General features: G+C 41.7%; 1 protein-coding gene across 16 annotated transcripts in view; it reads right to left on the bottom strand.

The window, feature by feature from the left end:
• Nucleotides 1-5990: 5990 nt before the first annotated feature.
• cnot3.S (CCR4-NOT transcription complex subunit 3 S homeolog) overlaps nucleotides 5991-11199 on the bottom strand; it is a 46072-nt gene continuing 40863 nt past the window's right edge. For 15 of the 16 annotated variants that reach the window (XM_041570509.1, XM_018226963.2, XM_018226961.2 and 12 more), the window contains 6 exons: nucleotides 10314-10494; nucleotides 9981-10080; nucleotides 9565-9763; nucleotides 8986-9118; nucleotides 8306-8431; nucleotides 6011-6831 (listed from right to left, as the gene is read on the bottom strand). In XM_041570509.1, coding sequence (XP_041426443.1) covers nucleotides 6733-6831; nucleotides 8306-8431; nucleotides 8986-9118; nucleotides 9565-9763; nucleotides 9981-10080; nucleotides 10314-10494 — 838 coding nt within the window. In that variant the 3' untranslated portion in view covers nucleotides 6011-6732. 16 annotated transcript variants of the gene reach the window in all.

Raw genomic sequence — 11199 nt, 5'->3', positions numbered from 1 at the left:
CTTCAGACATGGTGTACACAAGCTGTTCCTGTAAGAGAGGAATTAAGTTAACAATATATATAATGTAGGTTATATATATAAAACTGAAAATGCCTCCCCATGGTACTGCTGGGAGTAAAGCCTTGGAGGGGAGTAAAGGCTGATAAGGCAGTAATTACAAAGCCTGCTGCCCTGTGGCAATAGCTAAAAACCCCACAGTGTCAGAAGTACTGCCCTGTTGTGTTCTTAGAAAAAACAGGGGGGGGGGCTGCGCTGCAGAGAAGCTGGGGAAGAGTTCTGCCCAGTGTGGTGAGTCTGCTAGTAATGGAACCTCCTCCAGAATCAATGGGAAGTGGCTGCCTGGGCGCACAATGGAGAGAGCGAAGAATGGCCCCTCCCCTAGCAGTGACATATGGTGCAGACGCACGCCTTAGAAAAATGGTGCATAAGGCACTGGCGTGCACTTTTTGGGTTGCGCACAGGGTGCATGTACAGCAAGTGCAAAATCTGCCCCAGCCGTTGCCTCCCCAGGTAGAGTGAAAGACAGCCCTGGTGAAGGGCAATAGTGAGGCGCAACTGGTGCTAAGCCCACAATAACTCACTTGTGCTGCTGACAGTGAGGACAGTAGGAAACATAAGCGCCATTCCCATTCTGGACAATTTGTAGAGATGATTTGGCAGCTGTGCTCTCAATCTCAGTAAACCACACCCGCTCCAGGTGTAGGAAATTAACTAATTAGCTAGAGAACTGAGAGAAAGCAAGTGAAAAGGCAGAACTTGCTGCTAGGTGCTCTTTATTGCACACATGTTTCAGGCCAGAAGCCCTTTACCAAGTGCCTGTGTGTTTGCTGGAGGCTGATAAACATACTGCCTGGGTCTGAACTAGTGACCTGCAGGTTGCAACAAAGTCTCCTATACTGCTGTGCAAGGCAGATGGATTGTGCAGGGGGGAGGGGGGCTCAGAGAGTGAATAGGCTGCTATTAAGGATATATGCTTACCTTAAATGAGCCACGGCAGGAGTTCCCAGACTGTAGTGTAGGGATCCTTGGGGCATATAAGGAGGATTGAGCAACAGGATGAACCTGGCTATACCTCAGCCCTGTGTCCCGGCCAGCGCATCCTCTCTCTGTATGTCAGAGGGAGGGAATCAATGCTGGATGGTCAGTGCACAGCACAAGAGACCCCGGTGACATCCTCAAGTAATGGATCAGACTACTCAGTGTAGCTGTCCAGCTCCATATCATGTGAAGAATTGTAATGAAATAAAAATAAAAGAGCAAAATAAATAGTAAAATACTCCTGAATGCAGGAGACGGTCCTAACCTCCTGAGGACACAACGAAACTGAGTGTCTCTGCCTACAGAGGAGGGGTATAGCAGGAGGAGGAGGGGTCAAGTTTCTATTTTTTTATTGTGTCCTGCCTCCTAGTGGTTCCAGCTATACCCACTGTCTCTGTGTCCCCCAAGCAGACCTAGAGAAATAAAAAGTTCCACAGTAAGGCAGTTGTATGTTCCAGTTTGCTTTAATATATGCTTCTAGTTGTATCCAAGGTGGTTGCAATTTTGGACAGTTCCACCAAATATGTAGTAGATCTCTTTTTTGGCAACACCCTCTCCAACAGGTATTGGGAATGCTCTTATGGAGCATATACCAATCATATAGTATTTTCCTTGATGTTTCCAAATGGATTCTACATTTCGAGAATACGGAGGGGTTAGTATACACTCGCGTCCATTCTATTGGTGAAAGATTCACGTTTAACCTTTTCTCCCATTTTTGTACTGTAAAAATTTGTTTAATATCTTGGGGGGGGGGGGGATCTGTAGCCATAAATGGCAAGACTTTGAAGAGCCCAATCATGCAACTTCTAATGTTAAGATTCCCGGTGAAAACTCCAGAATAAGTTACAGGGATAAGAATAGTCTTATAGCATAGGTTCTATACCCCAGAGAAAGAGACGTTAGCCCACCGTCAGTGTGAGGAAAAGGTGAATTCCATAACAGCTTGACTCTTCCAGAAGAAAAAGAGAGAGAGGGATGAAGACCTCCCTTCACATGACAAACTCAACAGTTTGAAATACTTACTCTCCTACTCACCAGAAAGCATCCAACACATGTATGCTTAGTTTCAGTGCAGATTTGTAAGGCACCTGTAAAAAACACTTGGTAGGAGTTAGAATCCCAAACAAACCCCTTTGTATGTGTGGCCTGTTAAGAATATAAACAAAAGTGCCGGGCATAAAATGCACAACGAGGCGTACTTGAGGCATGTACTATAATGCCTAAATATCTGATTGGCTAGCAATTAGATCTGCTCTAACAGGAAAGCAAACTCAGAGAACAAGAACAAGGGAACCGGAGACTTATCTGGGGTGAGAATTACCAACCTCCTGATCTAGAAGATGCCAGTTGGAGACAGGGCAATTACCTGAAGAATAAAACCCCGGTTGGATGGCAGAGTATAGCCTTGTGAGACATAGAACTGGTAACCCCTAGAGGATTTCGGATTCAGAATAAAATAACCCAAGCAATACTATGATAGCCACAAGAGTCACAGAGGCAGGTTGTAGAGTAACCTGGAGAGATGCTCAGAGTCTCATGAGACCAATCAGATTTCCTCCCTCCAGTAAAGGAACATGTGTTCATGTAGGAAATGCAACCATCCTATATCATACAAAATTCCTCAATGTTCTGCATTATTAAAATGGCAGGGGTTAGTCCTGCGGCCATATGTCTTTTGTATCAGTGTGTTCCTCACATTGACTATATTTGAGGTAGCCAAATCCTCTTACATTGAGTATCAAGCTGCCCACCATTGGGCATGCAGAGGATGTGCATAGGCATCAATTGCTCAAGTACTTAGGACTGGACTGATCATAAGGATGTTTGAGTAAACAAGGAAAGGTGAACCATCCAAACCGGGAAAAGGTGAACTATGCAGACTGTGAACCATGCACACTGGGTCAGGTGAACTATACACACTGGACTGGGACAATTTCGGTACCGATGACTTAATTTCCCCAGTTAAGCACCAATGAAATAGTAGTAGGAGAAGTGCACACACAAGAAATGCAAGACTGAGATAATCTTTAAGACATTATGTCATGAGGCAATTAAATGGGTAGAACCCATAGGTATATAACAGTGAGGATGCAGATTCCATACTGGTGGTTCAGGAGGACACAGACATAAGGAGAGGGAAGAATCAACATTCACTAGATGCTTCCATCATTTGCAGTCTAAATAAGTACCCATCTGGGATGCAGAACAGCTAGCCCCAAAACATGGAGACTGGACAAAATGACAACTGACTCTTAAGTCTGTCTTCTAGACACAGAGCAGAAACCTGGCTTTTGGTGTGGCAGTCACCACCTACGGGCCTTAGGCCATTTTTGCTTCCGATGAGCGCAAAATAAGGAAGAAAAAGACGCCGGTAGGTGGGTGTGGCTGGTCTTTAAAGACTGGGGGAGGGGCTAACCCAGTAAGTACTAACATGGAGTTCGTAAAGGGAATAACTTTCAGTGAGTTTGGAATGCCTATAATTTGAGTTTATAACAATGGAGAAACCATGCCCTGTTCTAATTGCAGCCATCGTTTTGCACAATCTAGCGTTGTCCATTACTTAAGTTGTTCCAAGTTAACCACCCGGTAATACCATATTATGTTTGGGACATTAATACCACCCAAGCACTCAGGAGTGGTAGTTTTGTTTCAAAAATAGAATTTCACTATCGGAGATATTAAATGCATAATGCCGGTGTTTTGATTTACTTCCACTTCTTCATACTATTCAATATTTAATCATTTTCTACATGAAGAGAATCCATATATATTATACTTTCAGGGACCCTTCTGAGGATTTATTTTTCTGCAGTGCAGACGGAGCATAAAACTCTTCAGTCATATCGCTATTACCTAAAATCAGGGATCCCCAACCTTTTGAACCCATGAGCAACATTTAGAAGTAAAAGGAGTTGGGGAGCAACACAAGCATGAAAAATGTTCTTGGGGTGCCAAATAAGTGATGTGATTGGCCATTTGGTAGCTCCTATATGGATTGTCAACCTACATTGAGGCTCGGTTTGGCAGTACACTTGGTTTTATACAACCAAAACCTGCGTCCAAGCCTGGAATTCAAAAATAAGCACCTGCTTTGAGGCCACTGGGAGCAACTTCCAAGGGGTTGAAGAGCAACCTGTTGCTCACGAGCTACTGGTTGGGGATCACTGCCTAAAATCATAGGTTAGTTATAGCTGATAATTAAACTCTGATCCAATATCAGGGAGAGAGAGAGACTGGCTGAGTGTTCTGGCTATTATGTTAGACATCCAGTCACTCCATCCTTTATACTTTACATTTTTTGGCTAACTATATTAGAAATATTTTTTTTATTTTGCACAGCCTACAACACACCACTTGTCAGTGGAATGAGGTATATCTGCATTAAAAATAGATTTACTTTTGTAAGTTTGCCTCTCTATTCTCAATTGCTCTTCCCTTCTCTGTCCTATTGCCTCTGTTATACATTGCTCATCATACCACTTCTCTTCACTCATCTTTTATCCACTTATATTTGCCCTTTTTGCCTCTCAAACAGCTACCCTTCTCTATCCTGCTTTCAACCCTTCTTCTATAACCCCTTTCACTTTGTAAGCATTATGCTCATTCAATAAATGGTATTTCTGGAAAGCACTGGCCACCACACAAACACCAGTTTGCCCCCCCCCCCACCAAAAAAAAATCTGCCCCAGTTTCCCTAATCATTGAGGTGGAACCAACTTGTGCTGCTCCAATGTAGAATAAGCACAATTAAAGCCAACCTTCAACCAAGAGAATGTTGCATTTTTCATTTAACATCTGGTGTGAAGCTCTCCGTCAGTAATAGCGAGATTTGAAACCAAGGACCAATCCCTCAGACCATTCCTCAGGAGCGGGGGGGGGGGGGGTTTAATCAGAAGGTTAACACATATCACTTCCAATTAAAATTTCAGAGCAACACTATAGGAAAAGCGATATTTAGAGTACACGTATGGGACCTGTTATCCAGAATGCTCGGGACCTGGGGTTGTCTGGATAACAGATATTTACATAATTTGGGTCTTCATACCTTAAGACTACTAGAAAATCATGTAAGTTTTAAATGAACCCAAGACACTGCTTTATCCAAGAAAAAAAAAATTGAATTGTCACAAGTAGGAGTTCTTCTAGTGAACAATAAATAAATGATCAGTTAACATGAAGAGCTGGCATGTGCAGAATAAAGATAACGTTGCCCGAGTGAGGAAGGATGACGCTCAACCTGAAGAAGCAGAGCAAGTGGGCTGAAAACGGGTGGAAGAATCAGAGCAAGAGGTGAGTGTACCACTGGAATAAAGATAATACTATAGTGCCATGAGCTAAAGGGACACTGAGCCTCCTTCTAGTGTCAACACACAAATATTTGCATCTTATAGCGCAATATAACATGTTGCTCACCAACTCCTTGGCTGCTTATTTTTGAATTCCTGACTTGGAGGCAAGTTTGGTTGCATAAAAACCATCTGCACTGCCAAATAGAGCTTTCTATAGGCTGACAGTCCTCATAAGGGCTACCAAATAGCCAATCACAGCGCTTCATTGGCATCCTCAGGAACTATTTTCATTCTTATGATGTTCCCCCAACCCTTCTTACATTTGAATGCGACTCACAGGTGAAAAAAAGGTTGGGGAACCCTGCTCCATAATGTGCATTTATAAGTTGGCGTTACCTTGATATTTACTGGGATCAACCTGAAGAGCATTGGCTGTATTATGTAGACATCTAGCAGTTTTATGAGTGTATGCTCATCAGCAGCATAACCAGTAATAGATCATCAGTATCACAGTACAGCCTACCTTAGGGAGTAACTGTCTATCTGGAGGAGCGGAGATACAAAGCATTGGTCTTTCAGGCCACTTAGAATGTGACAGATGACGATTATGACCAATTGCAACCTGTGAATAAGCACTGAAAATAACATCAACCACATTAATATTCTTGCATGAGAAGACATCATATAAAACTATTTATTCATAAATATTTTCCAAAATGAAAATAGGTTACGAAAAATATTTTAAACCAGCTTTCCATACCATTAATTCCATCGGTACAGATACATGTATCGAGGAAGGGGAGGGGTTGGGAAGGGCAGGTGGAAAAGAAAAATAAAAAATAAAACACTTTAAACCTTGATGCACTTGTTATCAAAACAAAAAAAAAAAGATTCAGTATCTGCCAGAAAAGGACAAAATTAATAGAAAACAAATGTTTTTAAAGAGGGGGGAAAAAACAAACAAATGGCAGCCAGTAGAAACCCCTCTGGGTAAGAGACAAGTACTTCCCGCCTGCAGAAATATCCAGGAGGGGGAAGATTAGCTTTTCCTTCCTGTTGCAAAAGATCTACACACTTTGTTCTTGAACCAAATGCAATAAAATGGACTTCTCTTCCTTGAAGCCTTCTGCAGAAGAGGAGGGTCTGAGTTTCAAAAGTTTCGTTTTAGACTTCTGGTTCTTCATGTTTCCATTCTCTCGCTCTCCAAGGTCAACCTCAATCCTAATAAAATTTTTGTTTTACATTTTTGTAACTGCATGCATTAAAGTGTTTGTCCAAATTTTCCCTCCTCCCAACTCCCCCTGGGAACGGGACAGAAATGAATAGTCGGCCCCTTCCCCTTGTTTCCCCCGCTTGCTGTTTGCCCGTGTGAAACTGGAAGGCTGAGTGTGATGGTGAGAGGTCATTGTAAGTCGCGATCTTCAAGATAACGGTATTCAAATGTAAATCCTTCTTTCTTCCTCTGGCCCCATTTCTCATAGTCAAAGTAAATGTATGTCCCCTGGAAAAAGAAAACATTTTTTTTCCTTTAAAATTTTGGCAGATTACAGCATTTCCTGGGAATTTAAATTTTTTTTTTTAATTTACAGACAAATAGGGAAAAGACAATAAGGAAAACTATGGCAATTAATGATATGTTATACAATAACACTAAGGCCAGAGACACGATCAGATTCGGAGAGATTAGTCGCCCGGCGACAAAGATCCTCTTCTTCGGGGCGACTAATCTCCCTGAACTGCCTTCGCTTGGGCTAGAATGTAAATCGCCGGTGGGATGGCACTCGGATCCCTTCGTCTTTCGAAGTTTCCTCTTGAGGCAACTTCGAAAAATGAAGCGATCCGAGCGCCATCCCGCCGGCAATTTACATTCGAGCCCAAGAGAAGGCAGTTCGGGGAGATTAGTCGCCCCGAAGAAGAGATTTGTCGCCGGCGACTAGTCTCAACGAACTGCCTTCCCTTGGGCTACAATGTAAATTGCCGGCGGGCTGGCACTCTGAGCGATTGGTCTTCCGAAGTTGCCGGAAGTTTCCTCGTGAGGCAACTTGGGAAAATTAAGCGCTCCGAGTGTCATCCCGCCGGCGATTTACATCCTACCCAAGGGAAGGCAGTTTGGGGAGATTAGTCACCCCGAAGAAGAGATTTGTCGCCGGGCGACAAGTCTCCCTGAACTGCCTTCCCTTGGGCTAGAATGTAAATCTATCATACCTGGTCCCTGGGAACTACTCGGATTCCATTATTCTCCACCTAAAACCTGCTAAGTTTGTGTAAAAGTAAATGGCAGCTCCAGTGACTCATATGAAGATGTTATTAGCCTTACTGACATTCAACTCGATTGGAGTTTAGTCGAATTCGAATCGAGTTTTCGGGTCAGAAATGTTCGCTTGGGTTTTAGACGGAGTTTCTTCTTAAATAAGGTATGAAATGTTAAATTCTAACAAAGCTAATAAACAATATTTAAAGAGGGTATCCACAAATCCCCTATAATAAAGTAGTATATTTTAATGAAGGTGAATAAAAAACGCATTCTAAACCAGTCTGTGGGTTGCAAAACAAACTCACAGAATTGCCCTGGGTTTCTGGAAAAAAAGTTCACATTTAAGTTAGGCATGTCATCCAATGGCCTATTTTTAGCAACCTTTGAATTGATCATTTCTTATAGTTTTTTTTTTTTAAATTATCTGCCTTCCTCTTCTGCCTTTTTCCAGCTTTCAAATGGGGGTCACTGACCCCAACAGCCAATAAACAACTGCATTGAGGTTACAATTTCCCCTGGCAATCAGATAAGCTACTGAAATTCCAAACAGGAGAGCTGCTTTTGACCATAAAGATAAACAATATAAACGGCACAAAATGAAGAGCAGCTGCAAATTGTCCATTGTATGGTGAGCTACCACTTTAAAAGGACTCCACATCAGTGCCATGTTACCTTTAGTCATTGTGCAAAGCCAAACAGACAATAACGAATAACAACATACCTGTTCAAATTCATCTGTTATTGTCTTGGGCTCTTCATGTCTCTGAAACCACATCATGTATTTGGTGTGAAACCTCCAAGACTGTTTCTTTAGCGCTTTGGCTGCTAAATACTGTGCTTTAGTGCCCTGCAAAACATAATGGGTAAAACAGGAATATGATGGAGAAATTTTGTATGGATTAATGGTCTAAAATACCGCCATCCAGAAACTTATCAAAGGCTATAGGAGGCGTCTAGAGGCGGTTACATTTGCAAAAGGAGGCTCAACTAATTATTGATGTAATATCTCTGTTGGGGTGCCCACATTTATGCACCTGTTTCATTTTGTTATGAAGTATGTTGCATATTTTCTGTTAATCCAATACACTTGATGTCACTGCTGAAATACTACTGTTTCTATAAGGCATGTTATGTATTAAAAGGAAGTTGCTAATTTGAGAGCTCAGCCAATGATAAACAAAACTCCATAGAATTAAGAGGGGTTCCCAAACGTTTTATATGACTGTATGTATAGCTTGTACAGCTTTAGGGATCAACCACAGAATCCTTCTGAAATGTGAACTAACATATCACAATCCAGTAACCTTTTTATAGCTCATTTTTTGAATTGGATATAATAGTTTCCACGCTTTATACACATGTCTATGCATATTTGAATTAAAATAGCTAAAATGATCGTACCTCAAGATAGTAAAAGATGAAGAAGAGAGTTTCTGTGGAAAGCCTCTGATAAAACTCTACGGTGTCCGAATGCAGAGGAGGAATCTGGTGGTGATATGGAGGTGTGGGACATGGATTCCTTGGGAGGTATTGCCTAGCGGGAGAAAAAGTCAATATTTAACTACATGGTAAAGTGACTTTAAAGATTGATAAATAATAAATATTGATTATATGTTAGTTTGGATCAAGTACAAGGAACGGTTTCATTACAGAGAAATTACAAAATTGTATTATTTGGATAAAAAAAAAAAAGGCTATGGGAGAGAACCTTTCAGTAACTGAGCTTTCTAATGGGGATCCCATACCTAAGTTTCCCCTAGAATTTAAAGTCTTGCTGAAACATGTAAACTAATCAGTTTTGCATCTCATCTCTATTATTCAGGGTATGCCTGTTCTGAATCTCTCCACCCTAAAATTGAAAATGATGTCTGGTTTGCCTAGTTGTTAATCAATAATGTTAATATCACAGTTAATTTTATCTATAATCAAGATCACACTGTGGAACAAAAAAAAACCAAAACAATGTTTCTAAGAGCATACCGTATTCTCTCAGAGTCAGATGGATGGGGCATATGATGCCACGCTGCATCTTCCATTGCTTGTTGATAAAGCTGATCTGTGGTGTGGGGGACAGGACCCAAAGGACAGACGCCCAGAGAAAGCGGGATGTTCACTTCTGAAAGCTGTGCGGGAGGCTGACTGGAAGGCGGCTGAGCTGTTGTTGTAGTGATAAGCATTTCTATAAGGAAGATACAAAATAAAGCAGGGCACTTTAAGAGGAAAAAGAAAAAGAAAAGGTATACATTAAAAAAAGTACACATTTGAAAGATCAAAGTGTAAACAGGTTACACTAGCATGGGTTCTGAATTCAGAATCCATGCAACACCAAGCAGTCTAGGAATTAAATGCCTGTATTAGTTCAATTCAGTTAGATATAATAAGCCATGAACATTTACCTCGTTCAGCCAGGTGAATAGTAGGAACTGGGTCTTCTAAACTTGACCCAATAGCTGCTCTTTCAGCCATTGATTTCAAGGTGCTTAATGGCTCTGGAGCCTAAATGGAAGAGAAAATAATAGACATTTTGTACTCCGTCCTAGTAACCAACAACTGCTGGGCAATGCTGGCAATTAAAGCTCACAAAATGTGAACCACTGATGTATTTGTTATGTCTGCTGTAAATAATGATTACAGTGAATACATACAGTAAGTGTATAACTGATAATGATAATCCCAAATGTGTTGACACTATAAAGGACAATACATTATAAATACGACAATCCTTTTACCTTAATCTCTGCTGTAGATGCAAACTGAGGTGGCCCGTTAAGCAATGGCTGACTGGGTTTTGGGTCACTGAAGTTTGGTGTTGGCGAACTAGGAGGATTTACATTTAACGGTAACAATAAACTAGATCCAGTGCTGGTACTGCTGTTGTTAGCTGGCTGAGATGAACTGCTGATTTCTTTCCTGAAAACAAAAATAAACACAACTTTATTTTACTGCATTACACTGGACTCCAGCCACAATAAAGTGTACCATTTACTTGCTTGGTATTATCCCAAATGTCCCAAGTGTTAGGCGCTCTACAATGACAGAACCAATGCCCTAGTGAAAATAAATTACAATCAAAGTTCATAGTTAGCAACCTGAGACTAGGGATTCTGGTTATGGAATACTGCCACTTAATAGAAAAAAAAAATATCCAGGATATCTACATACAATGAGCAGTATATAGGTTTTAGGGCAGACACACACACTCAGATTCGGGGAGATTTAGTCGCCCGGCAATAAAACGCCTTTTCTTCGGGGCCACTAATCTCCCCGAACTGCCTCCCGCCGGCTAGAATCTAAATTGCCGGCAGGAATGCACCCTGAGCGATTCGTTTTCCGAACTCACCCGAACTTTCCTCGTGAGGCAACTTTGGAAAACAAAGCGCACCGATTGCCATCCCGCCGGCGATTTACATTCTAGCCAGCAGGAGGCAGTTCTGGGAAATTAGTCGCCTGAAGAAGAGTAGATTTGTCGATGGTCGACTAATCTCCCCGAATCTGAGCGTGTCTCTGCCCTTACAGTTTCCTACAGGAGAATACAAATTCCTGAGCCTTGCTCCACTGGTAAACAATGTTGCTGGATTCCTATCTCTGTGCACAAGACTATAGACTAGACCAGTG

This window comes from Xenopus laevis, chromosome 7S (genome assembly GCF_017654675.1).
Source record: "Xenopus laevis strain J_2021 chromosome 7S, Xenopus_laevis_v10.1, whole genome shotgun sequence".
Classification (NCBI taxonomy): Eukaryota; Metazoa; Chordata; class Amphibia; order Anura; family Pipidae; genus Xenopus; species Xenopus laevis.
This window is presented reverse-complemented; position numbering and strand designations above follow the sequence as displayed.